This window comes from Moschus berezovskii, chromosome 10 (genome assembly GCF_049115385.1).
Source record: "Moschus berezovskii isolate FMDL1 chromosome 10, NW_MosBer_1.0, whole genome shotgun sequence".
Classification (NCBI taxonomy): Eukaryota; Metazoa; Chordata; class Mammalia; order Artiodactyla; family Moschidae; genus Moschus; species Moschus berezovskii.
Genome location: NC_142469.1, coordinates 75,384,491 through 75,408,788, shown reverse-complemented (window position 1 = coordinate 75,408,788; position 24,298 = coordinate 75,384,491). Strand labels below are relative to the sequence as shown.

Here is a 24,298-nt window from a genome sequence, read left to right as displayed (position 1 = left end):
AAAAATAACACTAGCTGGCAGAATAGAATGAGACAAGTATTTGAAGCTCCAAGCTGAGTCTTTGTTGCTTACATGCTGTGGGCAACATCCACACAACAGCTCCTAAGAAACCAAGGAGGCATCCTTTCCCTATGACAATGACAGTTTTCATTACTCACAGGAGTATCCACAAGAAGCCACATACACCACAGTGATGTTCTGTGTGAGCTGACCACTCTATCATTTCATACCAGCAGTAGTCATGGCACGTTAAATAGTGACATGCTCAAAAATTCATTGTCTTATGATGCAGTCACAGAATCTGTTTTTTAGCACATGAAAATAAACTCAAATTGACATAAACAACAAACAGCAGATACACAATCAACACAAACCTGGAGGAGTAATGAGGGTTCTTCGATGTTCTTTACACCAACCAACTGGATGAATGTGTGGACTAGAGGCTTCACACCTATAAGTTATATAAATTAAAAAATGGTAATTAGGAAAAATTCTCAAATACCAGTAAAAGTTAAAAAAAAAGAGTTAGTGATTGTGAACATTTTACACCAAGTTCTACCTTTTCACAACCTATCTTATTTGGGAAAAAATGGCTAAACTAAAGAATTTTTCACTCTTCCAACATATTAGTACCAAGGAGATTTCTATCAGATACATAACATACACAACTGACACCACGCAAATAGTTTTTGTTCCCACACAAGTGGTGTTATATTCCACAACTGCAAAAATAGCAAATGTAAAGATAATGTCATTAAAATATGGAATTTCCATTTAGGAAAATCATTTGGAAAAATAAACATGTATATAAATAGCATATACACAGGCGAGCTAAAATTATTTCAGTATTTCTAAGGACAAATATACAAAAGCAGGAAGCCCAATCACCCTCAAAAAGCAAACACGCCCTCTCTATTGCCCATTAGAATGGCAGAGACCAGGTATTAAGATGGTGTTTCTCTTCTTCACCTCTTCTCTTCTTCTCTTTCCTTAGTCAAGTATATGCTTTGCCAAGGCCTCTTTACCAGTATGCACATCTGATTCCTTGCTTCTAATCAGACTTGTTCCATATAGTACTCGTCCCAACATGCAACACTCTTCATTCCTTCACCCACCCATCCACTGAAAGGCTGAGTGTCTATCATGCGCCAGACGCTGGGATAGGCACTGAGGATACAGTAGCAAATAAAATATAAACCAACTTTCAGCCTCTTGGAGCTTACAGTATAGTGGAAAAAGAGGAAATTAATTAACATACAAAAATGTATATTCTGGGGGCAAAATGCTATGCAAAGAATTGGGATAAAAAAGTAGTGCGTAACAGTGGTAAGATATTCCTTCAAAACACATAGTCAAGATGACTTCTTCAATAAGATGACATCTGAAAAGAGTGAAGAGTGAGCCACTCAAATATATAAAGGAGGCGAGACTGGCTACATCTTAGTGGGAAGCAAAACTCCTACAATTAAGAAATTTAAGACGCAGGAGACACCCGGCTCCGGCGGCGCAGACGCGGGAGACACCCGGCTCCGGCGCAACCGACCACGTGCAGAATCGTGGCTGAGATGAGCTATCCCCGCGCCCAGGGTTAGGGCGGTGGCCGAGAGGAGCTGTACCACGTTCAGGAGCCGGTGGCTGCTTGGGCACCGGAGGGCTGAGAGGAGCTGATCTACATTCAAAGCAGGAGGCGCTGCCTTGAGGAGATACCCCTCGTCCAAGGTAAGGTACAGCGGCTGCGCCTTGCTGGAGCAGCTGGGAAGAGATACTCCACGACCAAGTGGAATATAAGAATCCAGTGTTCTGGGGAGGAAGGAACAAGATGGCGGAGGGATAAGACGGCGAGACCACTTTCTCCCCCACAAATTCATCAAAAGAACATTTGAACGCGGAGTAAAGTCCACAAAACAACTTCTGAATACTGGCAGAGGACATCAGGCTCCCAGAAAAGCAGCCCATTGTCTTCTAAAGGAGAGAGAAGAAATCCAGCTCCACCCACCAGAACACTGACACATGCTTCCCTAACCAGGGAACCCGGACAAGTCACCCATCCAACCCCACACACAGCGAAGAAACTACATAATAAAGAGAACTCCACAAACTGCAAGAAGAGGGAAAGGCCACCCCAAGCAAAGCAATATAAGCAAGATGAAGAGGCAGAGAAATACCCAGCAAGTAAAGGAACAAGATAATTGCCCACCAACACAAACAAAAGAAGAAGATATAGGGAATTCACCTGATAAAGAATTTCAAATTTTGATGGTGAAAATGATTCAAAATCTTGAAAGCAAAATGGAGTTACAGATAAATAACCTGGAGAAAAGGATTGAGAAGATGGAAGAAAGATTTAATAAGGACTTAGAAGAAATAAAAAAGAGTCAATATACAATGAATAATGCAATAGATGAGATCAGAAACACTCTGGAGGGAACAAACAGTAGAATAACAGAGGCAGAAAACAGGATAAGCGAACTAGAAGATAGAATTGTAGAAATAAATGAAACAGAGAGGAAAAAAGAAAAACGAATTAAAAGAAATGAGGACAATATTAGAGACCTCTGGGACAATGTTAAACGCTCCAACATTCGAATCATAGGAGTCCCAGAAGAAGAAGACAAAAAGAAAGACCATGAGAGAATACTTGAGGAGATAATAGTTGAAAACTTCCCTAAAATGGGGAAAGAAATAATCACCCAAGTCCAAGAAACCCAGAGAGTCCCCAACAGGATAAACACAAGGCGAAATACTCCAAGACACATATTAATCAAATTAACAAAGATCAAACACAAAGAACAAATATTAAAAGCAGCAAGGGAAAAGCAGCAAATAACGCATAAGGGGATTCCCATAAGGATAACAGCTGATCTTTCAACAGAAACTCTTCAGGCCAGAAGGGAGTGGCAAGACATACTTAAAGTGATGAAAGGAAATAACCTACAGCCCAGATTACTATACCCAGCAAGGATCTCATTCAAATATGAAGGAGAAATCAAAAGCTTTACAGACAAGCAAAAGCTGAGGGAATTCAGCATCACCAAACCAGCTCTCCAACAAATGCTAAAGGATCTTCTATAGACAGGAAACACAGAAAGAGTGTATAAACTTGAACCCAAAGCAATAAAGAAAATGGCTACGGGATCGTACTTATCAATAATTACCTTAAACGTAAATGGGTTGAAATTTTCAAAAAGGCTAGGAAACAATTCTCATAGCCATCAATAGTTCAGTGTTGAGTTCATGAATAGTTTTTAAAGTTTGGGACAAACTGTAGTATTTGCTATTTGAAGTACTATTTGTAATTGGCATATTACGATGTAACATTGGTCTTCATTTCCATCTTAAAACGCCTAAAAATGCCTAACAGGTTTTTAGATTTGTGAATTTTAGTTGAAATGTATTTTACGATGTTACTAAACCTGCAGAAATATTGAAATATTTCAGAGAACTTATTCACTGTACATTTAATTTATTTTATTTATAAAAGTTATGAACTGTAGAAAGTTTTACTTGTTGGGTCAAATGCTTGTTGCTTCAAATGCTTGTTGCATTTGAAGTGCTAGTTACAAGAAAATCAAATACCTTCAATGTATAAATGCTATTAAGTTTTTAAAGGACTCTGGAGTATAAGTAAGTTTGTTTAAAGAAATTTAGTCTGTTCAACTTGAAAAAAATAAATAAATAAAATTGGAAAAAAAAAAAAAAAAGAAATTTATACTTGCTTTTGAAAGACAATTTGGAAAATAATTCCAAATAAAAAGACAAAACTCAAATATATAAAGGAAAGCTTTCCATGCTGAGGGGACAGCAAGTACAGATGCCATGTTAAGAGGAGATATCAAGCAGAACTGTGTTAGGAATGGACTGAGAGAAGCAGAGAACAGGAAATATCAAGAGGGGCCGTTAGGGCACGGTCAGGTCTTGGGAGTACAATGATGTTTACTAGAACATTTTGTGAAAGGTTTTAGGCAGAAGAGTGGCATAATCTGATTTATGTTTTAAAGTAATTATTCTGACTGCTTTGCAGATAATAAACCACGTCTGGGAAGGAGACAAAAGGCTGCCGGAAGGTTTTTGCCAGAGTTGGTGAGGGTAACCTGAACCAGAGTGCTTGTGGTGAAGATAATAGTAAGTGACTGAATGCATATTTAGGTCAGTGTTCTAAAGGAAGAATCCACGGGATAAGCTGATAGATTTGACGCAGAGTGGGAGTGAAGGAAGGGACATTCCAAGGCTTTGGGCATGTCCACTAGAAGATGGATGTTACCATTTTTTGACATAGGAAGTCTGCAAGCACAGCCTGACATCCAAACACTGAATGACGAGATCTGATATTAACATGTTTAACAAGCAGGTAAAGAAGTAGATCATGAGCACAAAAATTCAGAATCTAAGCGCAAGATCAAGGCTAAAAACACACATTTAGGAGTCATCAGCAAATAGGATGGTTTTAAAGCCATGAGCAGAGATGTGACCATCCAGGAAATGAGTACAGAGGACCAAAAAGAGAAAAGGCGAAGTCCAAGAAACGACGACTGGGAGAGTAAGAGAGAGAGAAAGACGAAATCAATTGGGTCAAATGCTGCTGCTCGGTCAAAGAAGAGAAAAAGCAAGAACTGCTCACTGGATTTACCAACGTAAGGGTCACTGGTATACTTGACAAGAGCTGCTGTGGTGGAGCTGGGTATGGGAAAGGGCAAAAGCCTGAACAGAATGGGTTTAGGAGAAAATGTCAGGAAATGAGCATAGCTAGCTCAGAAAACACATTCAAGGAGTTCTGTTTTCAAAGAAGCAGAGAAATGAGACATTAGATAGAAAAAAGAAAGCTTTTTTTTTTTAAAGCTGGGAAATATTTAGGGGAAGCTAGGTGGGAGTTGGTGATGGACAGGGATGCCTGGCCTGCTGTGATTCATGGGGTCGCGGAGAGCCAGACACGACTGAGCGACTGAACTGAACTGAACTGAACTGAGGTGAGGCATATGTGGAAATCTCAGCACACTTTAACGCCCAGTCCCTTCAGATGCATGGTTTTAAACTGTATAAGCAAAACTATGGATCTTGATTTTCCAGTTATACTATTCTTTCCTGGAAAATCATTTGGCAATGGATTATTAGTAATGATGCAGCCTTTATTTTAGGGAAATTTTTATATTATTCTAGGGAAAACTCTTAATGACTCCTTAAAAATGAAAAAATAACAAGTATGTAATACTTAATTTTTTTCAATTTAAGACAACTATCAAGTACTTCTAATTATGTCAGATTCATGATGATTAAAGTAAAAGTATTAGACACAATCCTGTTTACTGGATTTCTCTATATATTACAAGTGAAGAAAACACTTCAGCATATTTTGGCCACTTGTTCCTGTACAGCCAGAATCTTGTATAAGGTTTTAATATTATTTAAATATCGATCAAAGTCACCATTTAAAATAAACGAAGAAGCTGTCTCAATTACAAAAATAAAAATAGCCTCATTTTTATCTAGCTGACTTACAGCCCCTCTATAAACAAACAGTACTTCCTTCATAACTGGGAAGGCTGTGAAATTATGTTACTATTGAAACACAACTCATCTCTTAGTCCCATCTAGTGTTCAAAAGCAGAAATGTAACCAAGAAGAAATACAATGAAGAACTAATCGTGAAATGTTTGGCAAACTGTTGCTCCTGTGCCTTGCCTTTCTTTCTTCGGGGTTTTTATGTGTATTGTTAAGAAAGTCCATTTCGATTTTTAAGTCCATTTCACAAGTAAGTACAAATTATTTACGAAAGCTGCTAAGACCCAAATCAGACGTAGACTGATAGATAATAATAGAAATAAGAATTCATGAAGAACCCACACTTGTCATATAAAGTTGAGCAAACATTAAGACCCTCATTTTATGGGAACACTGAGAGGTTAAGTGATTTCAGGTTGAAAGTAAAGGGCCCTAGTTTCATCAGCCATAGGCAAAAGCTAAACAAAACTAATATGCACACATTGGGCTCCCCAGATCTCGACAGAGAGTCAAATAAGAACATTTCAAGATGCTCACTTAAGGAACACATCAAAGTCTTCATTTCAAGCAATAATGGTTTAGATTCTTTGAAGAAATACAGCACACTTGGTCTCTCCCACTCCCTAAATTCAGAGCATGATGACTGTCAATTTCTTTCCTGGTGCCTACTTTCCTGGCTCCCACTCTGTGCTAACTCTTCAGGGCTTCCATCACTCTGTTTTACTAAGCCCCATCCCTCATCCCACCGAGTCATCTCATCCTCCTTTTCATCCTTAATTCATTTCCCAGCCCATTCCCTACAGAGGCTGTTTTCAATATTCATAATTTGCTTCAAGCATAAAACCTGATTTTCACTAAGACGGTGACTACCAGGAAGAGACAAAGGAGGTGCCATCTCATCACCCTGACATCAATGTTCCTTTCATGTCTGCATTTTCTCCACACTGAGAGAGAAGAAAGCTCGTTTCTCCCAAGGCTAGCCCTTCTCCTACGGGACTGGGGTTCTCAATTATCCAGTCTCAGATGTCTCCACTCTCCCTCAACAGCGGCTTCTTTCCTTCAGCCTAAAACCAAGCTCAGCACCTGAGGGGCTTACTCCCTCTGAGTCAGGAATCCACTTTCACCTTCAGGGCTAAACTTCTCTGCCCGACGTGCCTTATGGACATCTCTTTCAGTCAGTTCAGTTCAGTCGCTCAGTCGTGTCCGACTCTTTTTTGCAACCCCATGGACTGCAGCACCCTAGGCTTCCCTGTCCATCACCAACTCCCGGAGTCTGCTCAAACTCACGTCTGTCAAGTTGGTGATGCCATCCAACCATCTCCTCCTGCCTTCAATTTTCCCAGCATCAGGGTCTTTTCCAAAGAGTCAGTTCTTCGCATAACGGCCAACTCTTTAACATTTTGCAAACTGGATTCTGTTTCTGAAATTCTTACTTTAATCCTCACAACATCTTGTTAGATAGGGACTATTAACCCATTTTGCAAAGGGGGCACCTAAAGCTTAGAAGGATTCAGTCACTTACTGAATACCAAGGCTGCCGCACCCCAAACATATCCCTGTTTGCCCCATGGACTTAAACTTAAGTAAGTGCTTTCCTTGGCCAGGAATATTTCATCCCAACTTCTAAGGACTAACTTCTATCATTCTTTATGATCCAGTTCAAATTCCATGTCCCCAGGAAGATCTTTCTGAGAAACGTCCAGTGAGTCAGTCAGTCCTTCCTTCCACATGCCACCACAGACAGCAGGCAGTTGGTTCTAATAATTAAGCACTAACCACCATGGACTCTGCAGCCAAGACAGAGGTGTTGTGTTTCTCTCTGTTCCCAGACACTGAGCCTCTCAAGACTGAAGTGCAGAGATCCCTAGGTCCCTGTAATCTCTGTAATTCACCACCACCAGGGGTGTTTCTCGAATATAATGGCTGATGACACACATACTGCTCTGAGAAACCGACAACACCATGCAAACTTTTCAACATTATTTGGAGAGACACATAAAATTACTATGTATACATGTAAAAGAGCCCAACTACTAGTTACAAAAATGTAGAGAAAACCCAGAGGTAAACCAATTTTTATTCTAATACATGTATACTATTTGCTCTCATTAAAAACTACTACAACCCTACATAAATTTAAATCCCACACAGCACTTCTCTTTGAAAGGAAGAAACGTTTTACTGCAATTAAACATGCAGTACCACAAATGTGTGTGTGTGAGTGCGTGCATGCACATGCGCATTCAAGCACACTTTCAAATTCCCACTAAGGTAAAAAGAGATAAGATCACTGCCCAATTCAAAGAAAAAAAATCTCATTTTCAAACTATTTTAAATTGGGAAAGCAATCCAATGTGTAACCTCAATTACATACCTAAGTAACTAATTTATGCAGATAAAAACCATTCCAAAATTCAAAGATCGAAGAACATAATATTTAATAAGGCTGGAGAAATTTCAATGCACTTAAGTAATTTTCAATATGCCTTAATTGCATATCGAGGAAGAGGACACAGTTATTCTTTTTCAATTAACAAAATATAACTTCAATAGTTAGAAGTATAAGTCTATCCTCAAAGTACATTCCATAATAAAAATAATTTGGTTGTGCTCATAAAAGTACAAAATCATTGCTGAAAGAGATCAATTTTTTCCCCTGCTCTTTCTAATAAGAAACCAGGATGCTTCTTATTCCCTAGGCATTTGGCATCAAAGAAAAATGTGATACATTCTGCTAGACTTTCTCATTACTTTTTTTTTTTCCCAGAAGAATGAATGCTTTTAAAGGAAATACATGGTATGTCAAATAAGGAATCTACACTTTTAAAACCCTATAATACTTATAGGACCACAAAAATAACTAAAACATTCACCCACTGTGTTTAAATCAGGCAAAAGCTGTTTTTAAAAAATTCTCCCTGAAGCAATCAGAACTTTAAAAGCAAAAAGCTCTCATTTCAACAGATTCTAATAAATAAAGTATCATTTATTAATAAAAGGACTGGATCCCAATTGTCATGTTGGTACTGCCATCAACACAGCACATCAAACACAGGAGGTAGAGAAATATGTGCCACCCAGGACAGATTCCAGTATTTCTAAATTCATCGTTTTTCTCATCTACTCACTCATTCAAGACAGGTATGGATAATTTAAAATGAAACAAAAACCACCAGTTTGTGGAAAATATGAGAAAGAGAAGAACACAGTAAGCAATACAATGAGGATTCAATCAGCAAATCCAGTCTGTGGGAGAGTCAACAGGACAAACAACCTGGTTTCTTAACTAAAAGTTACAGGGGGAAGAAAACGATGAAGGAATAGGAAGCTATAAATTAAAACAGATCAAGAGAAATATCAAAGCAATCATAAAATGCACACCCTATTTGGACCAAAAGCTAATAAACCAAGACAGTTGGGGGATAATGTTTTAGTATGTTAGTGACATGATGCTATTTATAAGTTTAAATATTTGAAAAAAGAAAAAGAAGTTCTATCTTTAGAAGATACACATCCAGACATGAAATGCTATGGAATCTGGAATCTGCTTCAAAACAGTCCTGGAGTTGGGATTTTAGAGCAGGAAAACACCGGAAACAAGACTGGTATATATTGATAATTGCCGGTAGTAGGTAATTATCTCTGTAGGAGATCACTCTACTGTTCTAACTTTTGTATACACCTGAAATGGTTTGTATTTCAGTAACAAATTTGATTGCAAACTGAATAAAAAAGATATCCTATAAGGAAAATTGTGCTTTGCAGAAAAAAGCTGGGTAAAACTTACTATAATATCCAAAAATACTTGATTCTATGTGATGTGATCATGGAACTACTTTAAAAAATTCTGTGAAAACCATACATAAAATATAATTCAGATTTTTATAATTCATCTTTTAAAAGTTTAAACAGAAAATGGCTTTAAATGTCTCTCCTTTTTTAAAACAATGCAAATAAAACTGATGACTGTGTAAGAATCCAATCCGAGAAGTAATGGAAATTATTAATGGCTCTACTGAATATTTAACTATACATACACTTAAAAGGTCAGGAAACAAGTTTTCCTAAAACTGAGCTACATTTATATAAATTAACATCCATTTACTACTGCAACATTAGCCATATTTTATAAAGATATCTGTCACTTCTCAATGCAAGTATTGTCCAGAAGGAACTAAACCATGCACAAATGCCTTTCACCAGCAAACTATAGTTTCATTAGTGAACATGAATTAGGTATGAAAAATCATTATTTCAACTGCCTTATCAAAATCTATGGCTTTACTATAATCCCTTCATGATTATGTAATTTTATAATTATGTTGCTGCTGCCACTTTATGTAATATAGCGAAAACTCTTGAGTTAGAAACAATATTCCTCAATTAATAATTTGTATTGTCATTATAAATAGTAAAATTAGCTACTGAGCATGAAAATATGAAAGGAAGATTAAAATATTTTCTTAAGAAATGAGAGACGACACCTCAGATGAGGGGGGAAGTGTGAATCTGTGTGTGCACTCACGTGTGGGTGTCTCTTGGGAGTGTGGTACGAACTGTGCTTCCATAGGAGGTAGTCTACTAAAATACAAAGTAGAACTAAAGGATGTTATTTAGAAACATGTGCCATATGGAACAGGTAAAAAGTTCAAAATCTGAAGTGAGAAAGATCAGGACAGAATACTGTCATTTGTGTTCTCGGCTTTGCATTATTACTGGTTTTAAATAAGTACTTGAACAAACACCAATTAGAAAATGCACAGATCAATGAAAAATGTCTCACCAATAGTCATAGCTCTCATCCCAGTTGTCAAAATGTACGAGGAAACGATTGTCCACCATATCTGTTACCGTAGCAACACAGATGAATGCTGGGTTCTTTTTGTCTACAGCTTCAAGCTTCATCCCAACTCGAAAGCCTGATGGGATCACTGTCTATGAAATATACAGATTTAATTAGAGATAAGCACACACTTAACAACAAGGACCTGTTGCATCCTCTCTGCACCCCTGCTTGAAAGCCTGGCATCCGTCAGCTTTATTTACATAATTTAAAAATCATGGACCAGTTTTGTAGCAGAGTTGCTTTCCAAGAATCAGCAATAAGAAAAATGCCCTGTTGCTACACCCAATTAATTATCTGGACCTTTAAAGCGAACACACCCACAACCTTGAAAAGTTTACTTAATCTTAACATGTGTCTTGGTACTTTAGATGACTATCCTAGTTAGGCAAGTTTTATGTACTGTATAGTTTACTTTCAGTTTCTCTCTTCCTTTATTATAGACTTAACAGTGAAAATTATTTCATACAAAATATGCACATCATCAAGTTAAAAATGTGTGTAAGTCAGTACAAATTCACTCCCACTTCTGAAAAATCTTTCAAAAGGGTACTCTACTAAAAGTAGGCCATCTTCCTATATGCAAGGCTAGAAATTATTACAACTTTGATTCAACAATCCAGATGTTATTCACAATAGCACCCAAAGAGCTGGCTGTTAATACATAGAGCCATTCAAAATAGCTTGTAATATAAGGAAATCCACAGATTATTGGCCATCTGGGACATGAAACGAAAACAATAAAAATTCAGTCAGACTCAGTACTTGAAATGCTATGGATGTAAACATTCCTCAAAATATTTCATGAAGAAAAATATCCTAATCTCAGAGAAGTACTTGGATATCAGTAGTATCAATCACAACACACTACAAGTCATTTCTGCCCATCAGAAAAAATCTTTCTGTCTAGACTGAAGCATTCAGACACTTTTCTCATTACTTTAAGCAAAATATCTCTTTTTACTATAATTATAGAGTTATCATCACAAAAATGCGGACAGGCATGTATCTGAATATGTTAGAGTGAAGTCCTGTCTGAGTTGAAAAATCAGGCACTAACGCTACACAGATACTTTTACTATATATTTAAGCCCTGGACTTCTGTATCAGACCATAAATATTTGAGTATTCTGAGGTAGAGAAATCTAGAAATACAAAAATTAATTACATACCAAACACATGGCCCAAGATTAAGTTTTGTGCTAGCAATGCACAGAATTTAAGATGATGGTCAGTGACTCAAATACCTGACTGAACTCATCATCAGAGAACCAGACAGGATTAGGAAACTTGGAGCCGAGACAGCAAGCCGGTTGCTGAGTTTTCCACCTGACTGGCCTCCCTCATCTTGAAGGAGAATGCCGACTGACTGTGCAGCATGTACATCTCAGCAATTAAGCTATCTTCTCAATTAAGATATTTAACAATAATAATCTGGCTCATTATCTCTATTAATTACCTAAATGCATGTATGTGCGTGCACACACACCCCCTCCAGTTCTCTAACTCAAGCTGGCCTATGTTCAATTTGATTAGAGAATGTTTCAGCCATTAGACTTGTTGCCCTCAAAACACCTGGATAATGTCATTTCCCAAGAGGCGAGTATGTGGGGTAGGTGAGAAGGTTTTTCTCATTCCTGATATCTGGAGGGAATCGCTAGTGAAATATGACAGCCTCTCTCCACACTCTCACTGTCGCCTAACTGGTGAAGGAAGAAGTGGTCACACCGTTAAGCTGGCCTACAGGGCATATAGTTTCCACTCTGCTCCTCTAGGAGCAAGCTCTGTCCTGAAAGATGGTAGTCTGCCCTGGTCCAGTGCTCATGGGCTAGAGTGGTGAGGTTGGAAGGGCCAGTAAATCTCTTACTCCAGGGCTCAGAATCAAGAGACTCATTTGTCAGCAGATATAGGCCACGCATGTACTCCAACAGCTCTCATCAACTGTAAAGGTGAGATTCTGGCTTTCCACCTGCTTGTCCTCTATTCTTTCCAATTAGATCAGAACTTGATCAGGGTAGAACATTGTAACATATCAGGCCTCCTCAGAGATGCCCATAGCTTAAGTAGAAAATACAAACACATCTGGACTTTGCCTCTGTTAACACTGCAAAACAGAGCTAGAAGCTGGAGAAAAGATTTAAATGATAGTCTCTAGCATGCAAATTCAAATAGGGTTACATTCACCTCACTATGGGAATCCTATCTGAACAGCACTCCTAAAATCAAGTGATCATAACCATAAAATGTCCCAGTCAATTTAATTTGCTTAGGCACCTTAATTGTAAAGTATACCTAGGTTTTATACTATGTTGCCTTTTACTATTTAATTTTAAAAAAAGACAGCCACGATATGGTTAAAAACAGATATTTATTCATGATAACTTTTAGTTACTTTTAAAGCTTAAGATCACCTTATTTACCAAAGCAATAACATTTATTATAGTTTCTTGTTATCACTTGTAATTTATCCAAAGTGAAAGTGAAGTGAAGTCGCTCAGTCATGTCCGACTCTTTGCGACCCCATGGACTGTAGCCCACTAGGCTCCTCTTTCCATGGGATTCTCCAAGAAAGAGTACTGGAGTGGGTTGCCATTTCCTTCTCTAGGGGATCTTCCCGACCCAGGCATCAAACCCGGGTCTCCCGCATTCCTGGTAGATGCTTTAACCTCTGAGCCACCTGAGAAGCCAATTTATCCAAGGAAACACTCAAAAGCCACTCCCTGTGAAAGAAAAAGTATCTTGGAGGTACTTACTATATTCTGATTTTCAAATAATGACTTGGGAGCAGCCTGAGCTTTGCATGTCTTGAGATAGGTCTGCCAATTAAATTCTTCTTCTTTATATCCTAGGATCCATACATATAAAGAGACAGTAAAATACCAAAATATTTCATATTTAGCTTTCCATTCTTACTTTTATCTCTAAGTCCAACATGCCAAAATCAATATACACAGGGTATTTATTTCCAACAAACTGTATTATTTTTTCCATTCTGAATGAATGGTAATGGATGAAAGGAAAAGGGATGAGGAAGCAAATACACAATGTCCTCAGATGGACTTCTTTTCATTATCAGACCATTTCTATCAGTATTTAGGTAGAATTCATTAGCAGTGAGCTGCAGTAGTTGAGTTCTCTGTTTCTCCCTCACTCATTCTATTTTGGGAGACTAACTTGTAGGAACAGTGGGAAGCTGGAAAAAATGGTACTACAAGAGATAAAATCTTTCTAGTCTGTCACCACAAGAATGACAATTCAAGATTCACAAAGTGAGCATGTTGGAAAAGTCCTTTCCTTAGTTCTCACAATTTCATGTTCAACACTGGTGAAGCCAGCATTTCCTTTAAAAAGGAAACTGGGCATTTAGTTTTATCTACTCAGGTTCTCTTTTCCACTTCCATCAAAGTCCAGAAGGTAGTGTGAAAAGAAAAACAATTCACCACATATTAGGCCAATTTATATAAGGGCTTACAGATTTTCTTTTTCATCCTTCTCTTTTCTAGGTGTTTTTGTTCAATCCTTCAGTTATCTGAAAATACCATTCTGCCATTAATTTTTCACTTAAAACCATAAGATGCTTTGGTTTGTCCATTAAAACCCAATAAGCCACCTCGCCTCCCCCCCAGAAACTCAATAATTCTGATGTAGTAGCCAGTGAAGTTGCTCAGTCATGTCCAACTCTGTGCGATCCCACAGACTGTAGCCTGCCAGGCTACTCCATCCATGGAATTTTCCAGGCAAGAGTATCGGAGTGGGTTGCCATTTCCATCTCCAGGGGATCTTCCCGACCCAGGGATCAAATCCAGGTCTCCCGTATTGCAGGCAGAACGCTTTACCGTCTAAGCTACCAGGGAAGCCCCAAAAATTCTGAGATAGACCAAAAATATCAGACTGGTAACCTGGTTCTTTCACATCAAGCAAACAATACTGGATGCAACATGAAAAGAAAGGAAGTAAGCTATTATTTAATACCCTAGGGATGAACTGAAAAAGATATAATCTGTTATTCTTGGATCTTTTATAAACATGAAATAGGCAAAGTCATTGGCAGACTGTAATATAAAAATTTAGTAATAAAAGAGTAATCACTACTAGTTCAACCCTCACCCAAACTGCTTTTTGGTGTTATAGTCTCCTTTCCAATCTCTTAAATATTAAGAAAATGCATAATTTCTCAAGGTTTTTTATTTACTGAAATGTCAGTAAACACAGTTATGTAAATAGGTTGGAAATAATTTTGCAGTCAGTTATTTCAAGAAGGTATGTGTGTATGTGTTGTGTGCGTGTATGTGGTGTGTGTGTGTGTTTATGTATGAGATAGAAATTTGCAGCTAAAATCTATAGTCAAAGTATCAAACAAATGTTATGTAACATGCAAACAAGTACATGGACATAATTTATTCTCTTAGGTAGGGTTCTATATTTTTTAATTTCTTTCACTTTAAAAAACATCTTTCATCATGAACAATAAGCTTAAATTTGGGCCCACCTGATTAGTAAACATTTCTCATCATAAACAATAAGCTTAAACTTGGGCTCACCTGAAAAACCACAAAGTCTGAATTTTCAAAAATCTAAATTACAATATAAGAAATTAAGTGTTTTCAGAATATAAAATATGAAAGTTAAAACTGACAATACCTTTTGGAGGATGGAGTTTATGGCCAGTTTTCTCACACCACCCAACTGGGTGGATATCCAGAGCATCGGCATTTACCCAGAAGTCATAACAATCAGAGTATCCATCAAAGTGCAGCTTTATCCGGTATCCACAAACCTGTAATATGTGAAAAACAGAATATTTGTGCACATGTACAAAAAAAATTAACATGGATCTCAAGTATGATATGGATTATGTTAGAGCACCATTGTTAACAGCCACAAAAACAAGTGAACAAGTAAAATCTAAAGGCAAACGTTACTTCGTTGGGAAAAGCTGAGCTAGGGGTTCCGGCCTCATCTCTAGTTCCGATAGAAGCACATGGATCTGGGTGAAGAATAATTCTCCCATGTAGACAAGTCTCCCTCTTTATTCTGGGCGCTGTACAAGCCTGGGGTGCACAGCACCTGCAGGGGCCCAGCGCGGGTGCCCTATCATGCACTGGCTCAGTGCTGGCTCTCTGTCCTTCACAAAGCTCCACACACAGCGATACCTGGCCAGACCAAGGCTGGTGCAGACACGGGGAGAAGTCAACAGTCTCCTTTCCACCAGTAGCAGAGTTGGGAGAAAGAAGAGCCTCCCCAGTTCATGCTTAGATGAAACAGGATCCCTGGAATGTGGTGAGAACTCACTCTATGTAACCCATGCCCAACACTGAGGTCACACATCTGCTTAAATTAGGGAGGCACTTGGGGGAGTTCTAAGTTAAACAGTCACATGGGCTTATGGAGCCTCTGCCAGGTCATGCCTGGCACTACGCTTGCAAAAGTTCAGCCTCTCAATCTTCTTCCCATTAGCACAGCAGATGGGTTCTATGTTCTGTAGGAGCCAAACTTCTTACAAGACCACTAAGTCACTGAAGAAAAATTATAAGCAAAACTAATACACAAGATCATCTGATTCTTTGAGGAAAATTTTAAAAGATACCTCCCCCAAGTCAAGTAAGAGAACAAGAAGTCAAGCACATAAAGGGAAAAAAAAGTTCTAAAGAATTCTCAATACACATAATTGACTTGGACATTTTTCCCTGAAAAACTTCAGAGATACCCTGAAATACTAAAAATAATACAAATATCTGTTGGTCTGTCTCTTATGTTAAGGAACATGGTATGGCAAAGGCTATGATGTCAAACGGACCAAGGTCAGATCGTGGTTCTACTACTTTGAAGCTTTGTGACCTTGTATAACTCACTTAACCTCTCTGAGCCTCAGTTCCTTCATCTATAGAACAGGATGAAAAAGCGTTCTTGCAAAGATTAAATGAGGTAATGTTTACAAAACACTAAGTACTGTGCCTGGCATAAAGGAAGTGTTCAACGAATGGCATCTTTTCCCATTATGAAAACCCTATAACCACTATTTTATTTTAAAGATAAAGATGAGGCAAAGCTTACCTCAGCCACAGTGAGGACGCAATACACAGACTGATGTTCAGGGTCCACGCCTTCTAGTTTCATGCCAACTTTAAACCCGTTTTTGTTATACGGAAAAGATTGATACTAAAATGTAAAATGACAGCAGTTTTAGTGAGTGATAATCATTCCTAAGTAAAGACTATATAACCAAATCACAAACAGCTCTTAAAAATGCAGAAAAAAAAGGATCACCGAATCATCTCATGTTTAAATGGACAATGCCAAGAGGTAACAGAAAAGGAAACTCAAATGTTTACATATTTGAAAAGATGATCAACCTCCCCCATAAGAGTCATACAAAGTAAAATTACAGTAAAATAGATTCCACCTATCAGACTGATAAAGATCAAGAAGTTTAGGGAAAGAGATGTATAAATACATTGCTAATAGGGATATAAATTTGTACAACTTCTAGCAATCTCCTAAGATCTATAAAAAAGAACATTCTCTTTGACTCAGCAGTTTTAACCCTAGGAAATTATCCAACAGAGGTAGCCACATATGTGCAAAATGAGCAATGTATGAGGCTATTCACTAAAGCATTTACTCAGCAAAAGATTCATGTATATATATTATATATTCCACATGGTGGAGAAGCAAATGACAACCCACTCCAATATTTTTGCCTGGAAAATTCCATGGACAGAGTGCCTGGCAGGCTACAGTCTATGGGACTGCAAAGAGTCGGACACAACTGAGCACGCTCGCAGTCCACATATACATATAGTATTTCATTTCATGTCTGTCCCATAATAACTTAAGCTGACACATGTATGTGTGTAACACTCATGTGATACATACATGACATATATATATATGACATTTATGTCCACCACAGTATGGACCAGTTTATATTATTATGGAACAAACATAAGATGAAATACTATGTATGAGTATAAAAGACTGATGAAGTGGGTAAATGAACTGAGATGGAATAATCGCCAAACTGAGTTAGACAAAAAAGCAAAGTTCGTGACATATGTCATCATGTGGTTTAAGGTAGGGGGAAGATTTGCCTATATATTGCTTATATGTACATGTAATTTTCTTATAGCACTTTATATTTTGAATCATATGAATGTACTGCTGATTCAAATAATTAACTGTATTTAAACTGTTTAAAGTGTAAAAAAGTCTATTATGCAAAGGACAAAAGCTGCGAAAAATAATTATATGGAACAAGTCATATGCAATTGCTGAGAGTCCCTTGGACTGCAAGGAGATCCAACCAGTCCATTCTAAAGGAGATCAATCCTGGGTGTTCATTGGAAGGACTGATGCTAAAGCTGAAACTCCAATACTTTGGCCACCTCATGCGAAGAGTTGACTTACTAGAAAAGATTCTAATGCTGGGAAAGATTGGGGGTGGGAGGAGAAGGGGACGACAGAGAGTGAGATGGCTGGATGGCATCACCGACTCAATGGTTATGAGTTTGAGTGAACTCCGGGAGTTGGCGATGGACAGGGAGGCCTGGCGTGCTGTGATTCATGAGGTCGCAAAGAGTCGGACACGCCTGGACGACTGAACTGAACTGAATGTAAATGCAATCATCCCAACATTTACTATTCACCACTTTTCAAAAAAAATTGTTATTGAATATTCACCACTTCTTAAAAATAGTGTGCTAATATATATGTAACAAAGTATTGATGGCAGATTTACTACATACCATGTGACATATAATTAAATCATTTAAATCAAGGGTCAGTGAACTACGATCTATGGGACACAACCAGCCGACCACTGTTTTTGTGAATTAAATTTTACTGGAATATTAGCCATGTTCATTCATTTACACATTGCCTATGGCTGCTTTCATTACAAGAACAGAGTTAAGCTATTACAAATGAGACCATATACTCCATAAAGCCTACAAGATTTTCTATTGCCCTTTATGGAAAAAGTTTGCTGATCCCTGGTTTACCCCAGTGACAGCAGTTCCTACTCAGAACTACTTTTACTGATTTTAACTCACTTCTGATAAAAAGATTTTTAAGATTTTTACTATAGTTAATATAACAATCTGTTTTTTGATGTTCTGTTATATTATGCAGATCTTAGTAGCTCCTTTTTATTCTCTCAAAGCCATTACATTTTATGCTAGTTTTTCTTTATCTACTAGTTTTTCAGTAGTAATAGAAACATCCTTCTTCAAATCAATGCATGAAAGCCTAACAAATGTTGACAGAAAACAGCGTCTGTCTGTATGAGTGTATTTGTATGTGTGTTGTGTGCCCATGCATGTGGCCCTAGGGAAGGTGTGCATATATGATGATAGTTACCCTCCGAGTTCCCCCTCCACATATGAAAAACAGTATGTTTGAAAAAGTATCCCAAGTCACATTTCCTAGACAGACAGTAGAAACGGCAATACTAATTCCAGACCAGCATTCCAGCTCCTCTGCCCTCATACATCTAGAAGGGTCGGTACCTCCTTGAACAGTTTTGCTGGCACGGCCACAGCTTTCTCCTCTTCCAGGTAGGACGCCCAGCACCAAGCTTTCTTTCCTTTAGGAGGCAAACCTGAAAGGCAAGTGAGACTAAATTGATAGAATTTCCAAATCTAGGAAATCAGAGCAGTATACTTACTGTGAGTGAACTCTCATTTCCCTAACTACCCCCAGGCCTGGCTCTTCTCTTATTTCCATGCCTGATATTTCTCAATTTCTTTTCCCGACTCCTCATCTGAAGAAATGAGAGCTAAAAAGTAAGCTGTGTGTATATCCAGGAATGAGTGTAGAAGAAAAGTGTAGAAGAAGTGTAGAAGAGAAGAACTTAAAGTACTTTACTTAAAGTACATTTACTTTAAGAACTTAAGAACTTTAAGAACTTAAAGTAAATGAAAGAGACGCTGTAGGAAGCCAAAATAGACCAGAATCATGGAAGCTCAGCAAGTGAGTGTCTAGAAGCAGGATGCTCCAAAGTTTTTTCCTAATGAATCAAGAAGCTGACTAGGAAAAGGTCAGTGCACTAACTTAGGAACTGGCTGCTAACTTGGAGAAAGGGGCAAGGGGGAAGGGGGAAAAAAAAACCAGTGCATCCAAGGCCAAATTTTAAGTTGCAAAAGAACACATAAATGATAAAGATACGGAGTCTACAGCAATTTTATCTGGGGTTAATTTAACAAAAGATGAAAATGAAGAAAGGATATATAATGTTAGGCTTGATGGGTTTTAAAATTGAGGGAAAGATATTTGCAGATGAGCTTAGAAGAGGCAATGATAAAGCGCATGAAGAGGAAGAAAATGGAAGACCTAAGAGAGGGAAATGATTGAAGCAACAAGGCCACTGAAGGGTCAGAGCCCTGAGAGTAGAAATGAAGGGGAAGGGACAGAAAGGACAAAGACATTTTTGAGGCAGAGTGCAGAGTAACTGCAAATTTACTCCCTTTAATGTCAGTGATGAAATACAGAAGGCCATCCAAATGTAAAAGTTAGGCTGTGTGCTTGATGCAAGTAGAAACATTTCAAAGAGATTTTAAGACACGAACAAGGGAAGAATGTGGTTAAGCCCTGAAGAGAAGCACTGGGTTCAGGCCCTGATTCACCGGGACAATGTGATTGGCAGGTCAGGATGGGACTGTGCAAAGTACAGTGACCTAACATGAAAGTCCGGCCAGGCAGATGTGGCAGGTCCTTTGACACAGCCTAGTGGGGCACACAGAAGCTTCTGGGGAGACAACCCAAGGTCCAGGATGAATAAGGCAGCGAGTTAACCCACCAAGTATTGAAGGGCAGGGCCTAAGCTCTAGATCCCTCAGAGAATAAAGTGTTCCTTGAGAAATAAAGAAAGGAAAAAAGGGTACCATGTCAGGAAGTTATGGTTGAGAGAAAACATTAAAAAAAAAAAAATCTAAAATTTTATGAAATGAGTAAGACCAGAGGTTTTAGTCAAAGTGCAGAAGTAAAAGAAACGTACCTGATGGAAAAATAAATAACAGAAAATGATCTCAAGTTTTCCCTGACACTGCTTGAAACTTGCTAATTTCCACTTTCCCCTTGCCCTTTTCTACTTCTAAACTCCAACTTTTATTGACACAATTTAATCAAAGAAAATCCCCAAACGATCCTTTAACTGCCACAGTGTGCGTTACAATTAAGACTAAAATGTCTGCCTGTGTGAAATATTTTCAACTTCATAAAATTACAAGTAAAACCTTCCTTTCATCAACTCACCCTGCTTTAATACAGCCGAATCACCTCGTCTTTTCCTTCGGGCTCTCTGCGAACCCCTCAGGATTCTCCCATCTTGTTTGTTTTCCTACAATAAGGCAGAAAATTTATGATTTTTACAAGTTCATGAAATTGGCATCAATGAAAAGTTAGAGAGCTGTCAGAAAGCATTTTTTTGCACTGTTCTTCAGTTTCACTTCATAACTTCGAAAGAAAGTAAGAATATAGGTCACTTGAGAACTCTGTTGCTCTTGGCCTGAGGTCCTTACAAAATAAGAATATTTCCAAGAATTACACTCTGTTATAGCACAGATACTGTTCCCACCTCCTTGAGACACTTTCTTCTTTCAGCTCCTTGACCACTCCGGTCTGGTTCCCCTGGTACCTCACTGCCCCTCTTTCTTGGTCCCTTTGCTGATATCTCCTGCCATCTAATCCCCTTCTCTTCTTTATCCGATCACTCTCCTTAGGTCTGAAAGATCATCTGTCTGCTAAATATCCCCTGTTTATATCTCGAGCTCTGACTCCATACTCATATTTCCAGATGCCTACCTGGGATTTTCGCTTGGACATCTAATAAGCATCTCAAATGCATGATGGCCAAAGTACTCTAAGTTCTATACTCCACTCTGGCCTTCCCATTCTCAAGAAACGGTATGATTACCCAGTCAACAGTTCAAGCCAAAAAGCTAGGAGTTATCTCTCATTCTCCTCTCTCCCTCATATACCCTGCCAACTCTGCCTTTAGCATCTATCTCAAAACCACTGCCTTCTCTCTTAAAGAGCCCTCTTATTTCAGTTCAGTTCAGTTCAGTTCAGTTCAGTCGCTCAGTCGTGTCCGACTCTCCGTGACCTCATGAATCACAGCACGCCAGGCCTCCCTGTCCATCACCAACTCCCGGAGTTCACTCAAACTCATGTCCACAGAGTCGGTGATGCCATCCAGCCATCTCATTCTCTGTCGTCCCCTTCTCCTCCCACCCCCAACCTTTCCCAGCATCAGAGTCTTTTCCAGTGAGTCAACTCGTCGCATGAGGTGGCCAAAGTATTGCAGTTTCTTAGTCTACTACAATAAGCTTCCAGCTGGTTTCCCTGCTTCTACTCTGTTCTCATATGTCAAAGCTAGAGTGATCATTTTTAAAACACCATATCAAAGTATTCCCCTTGCCCTCTACTTTCCAATGGCTTCCCAGCACACTCAGATGAAAGTGACAACCCATGACTCTGGTTTACCATAAAGCCCTGGACTGCACAGAACTCTTAAGTCTCATCTTACTCCACTCTTCTCTAGCCTTCAAGGCTCGGCAACCTTGTCTTCTTTATTTCCTTAAACAAAGCATGTTTTTACCTTATGGTCTTTTCCCCAAACAACTCCATTGCCCTGCAGAGCTCCTTACTCCCAACTTTACATCAGCCTCCTTATTCAGATCATACAGTCCAAGCCATCCTCCCTGGGAGGCCTCCTGATAACCTAGCTTAAAACAGTCAGATTATCTCAATGCTCTATTGTATTTCTCATCATAGTGCTTATCACAGGCTGATATTTCCCCTCAGTTCAGTTCAGTTCAGTCGCTCAGTCGTGTCCGACTCTCCGCGACCCCATGAATCACAGCACGCCAGGCCTCCCTGTCCATCACCAACTCCCGGAGTACACTCAAACTCATGTCCACAGAGTCGGTGATGCCATCCAGCCATCTCATTCTCCGTCGTCCCCTTCTCCTCCCGCCCCCAACCTTTCCCAGCATCAGAGTCCTTTCCAGTGAGTCAACTCGTCTCATGAGGTGGCCAAAGTATTGGAGTTTCAGCTTTAGCATCAGTCCCTCCAATGAACATCCAGGATTGATCTCCTTTAGAATGGACTGGTTGGATCTCCTTGCAGTATAAGGGACTCTCAAGAGTCTTCTCCAACACCACAGTTCCCCTAGTGGTTTACTAAATGTTCCTGAGAAAAAAGATCCTGTCCTTCTGCTATCTTATTCATCTCTGCATTCCCAGCTCCTAAAACAGTGACTAACCAATAATCATTGCTCAATATTGATCTTAAGGAAAATGCTTTGAGACTTCAAAGTTGTCTTTTCATATAGAGTTTCTAACAAATACTTTAGAGGTAAGATGTTTATGTTTTAATTAGCATATTTTGAATTAGTTTTCCCTAAATATATCTGACATTTATCTGCCATTTTCTACCTACTCACATAGTATTATAAGATCTGTCTGCAATTTACCAAAATGAGATTGACATTTTGCTGTCAAGAAGAATTTTAAATTAGTTTGCAGAACTGAAGGTTCTGCCATTGACTCTCTCACTCCAGAAATCAATTTCAGAACTTCCTACTTCTTCACTCTGAGGGATGGGTACTATACTATTTATTATTCTCATCTTGAGATGAGGACAGGATAGGTGGGCACTCTGCTGATGGTAAAACAAGGTCACAGAAGCAGCCCTGAAACCCTGGTGCTATGTGCAGAAGAAGTAGCCCTGTGGGTACTGACCATCTCATCATCTCGCTCTTCTTCCTCCTTGGAGTCAGCTTTCAGAGATAACTTTGGCTTTTTCTTCCTACTACACTTAGAATCTTCTTCCTCGTTGTCTTCTCCCATGTCCCTTTCTTCCTTCTGATCTCTGCTGAATTCATAAACCAAAAGAGTGACTAGGAAACAATACCCATCAAATATCTGCATGTTGATTAGCAATGCAAAAACCTTTTAAAAATATTTAACCAGGAGGAGAAATGATAGATATCATAGATAAGAGACACTTCAGACCAAAATCATGAATGACACTGTCAAGATAGAAAGTGGAAATTAGCTTATATATTAATTTATATAATTATTTATTATAATTATGTAATTAATGATAAAATTTTAAAAGGACACAAGCCCTACAGGTGAAACAGGTTCTAACAAGTTTAAAATTATTGGTTTTTCACAGTTACCATCCATACTAATAAAAGAATCGATTATCTGGAGCTATCCCGGTCTTTGGTGGCGATTTTAAAGCAATAATCTAGCAATTATTGAGAATGCCAAGTTCAATCAAAAAAGGCCAAATATAATTTGGTAAAATACCAGATGGCCAACAAAAACAGACAATTCCCCAGCCTGTGCTGATTAAAATACATGAGAAACTCCACTAGAACATAAACATCAAGTCATTTATTTGCAGTACATAAGTACATGAAGGAAATACACCTTGTCAGTGATAAGTTGACCTCATCAGAGTCCCGCAAGGCAATCATACCACCATCAGTCACAGCTGATGGCCGTGTCTCAGAGTCCTCAGTCTGTCCTGAGAACCACAGAGACACAAGACTCCTCACTATGGCCATTCAGCGGATGCTCAGTCAGGGGAAGCTGTACTTCATTCATGGGGTTTTAGCTGAATTACCTAAGAACTCCCAAAATTTAAACCCAAGAACATTTTCACAAGCATCAGTATCACTAAAGTGTGCATGGAGCCAAAAGAGATCTAAATACTCTCGGCTGGGGAGCAAATTAATGTAAACAAAAGACTAAAGAAAGAGCCCAAGATTGTATTGCAGGTTGGACATGAGCAGTGTAACTGAACTCAGACTGAAGCCACCTGGTCCAGTCGTGGGATTAGGGTCCAAGTGCCTCCAAAGGGAAAGTCTGGAGGGGTGGGGTGGAGTTGAGGGGAAGGCATTTGGATGACAGACATCAGAGAACACTAAACCTCTCTATTCCCAAGCA

General features: G+C 38.7%; 1 protein-coding gene across 6 annotated transcripts in view; it reads right to left on the bottom strand.

Annotated features, from left to right (window-relative positions):
• Positions 1–24,298, bottom strand: part of L3MBTL3 (L3MBTL histone methyl-lysine binding protein 3) — a 109,714-nt gene that overhangs the window by 53,115 nt on the left and 32,301 nt on the right. For 4 of the 6 annotated variants that reach the window (XM_055433301.2, XM_055433302.2, XM_055433299.2 and 1 more), the window contains 8 exons: positions 23,081–23,213; positions 20,591–20,675; positions 18,847–18,938; positions 16,394–16,498; positions 14,981–15,116; positions 13,093–13,184; positions 10,280–10,431; positions 375–451 (listed from right to left, as the gene is read on the bottom strand). In XM_055433301.2, coding sequence (XP_055289276.2) covers positions 375–451; positions 10,280–10,431; positions 13,093–13,184; positions 14,981–15,116; positions 16,394–16,498; positions 18,847–18,938; positions 20,591–20,675; positions 23,081–23,213 — 872 coding nt within the window. The remainder of the gene's footprint in view (positions 1–374; positions 452–10,279; positions 10,432–13,092; positions 13,185–14,980; positions 15,117–16,393; positions 16,499–18,846; positions 18,939–20,590; positions 20,676–23,080; positions 23,214–24,298) is intronic. The other 2 variants (XM_055433303.2, XM_055433305.2) reach the window with 1 other exon arrangement.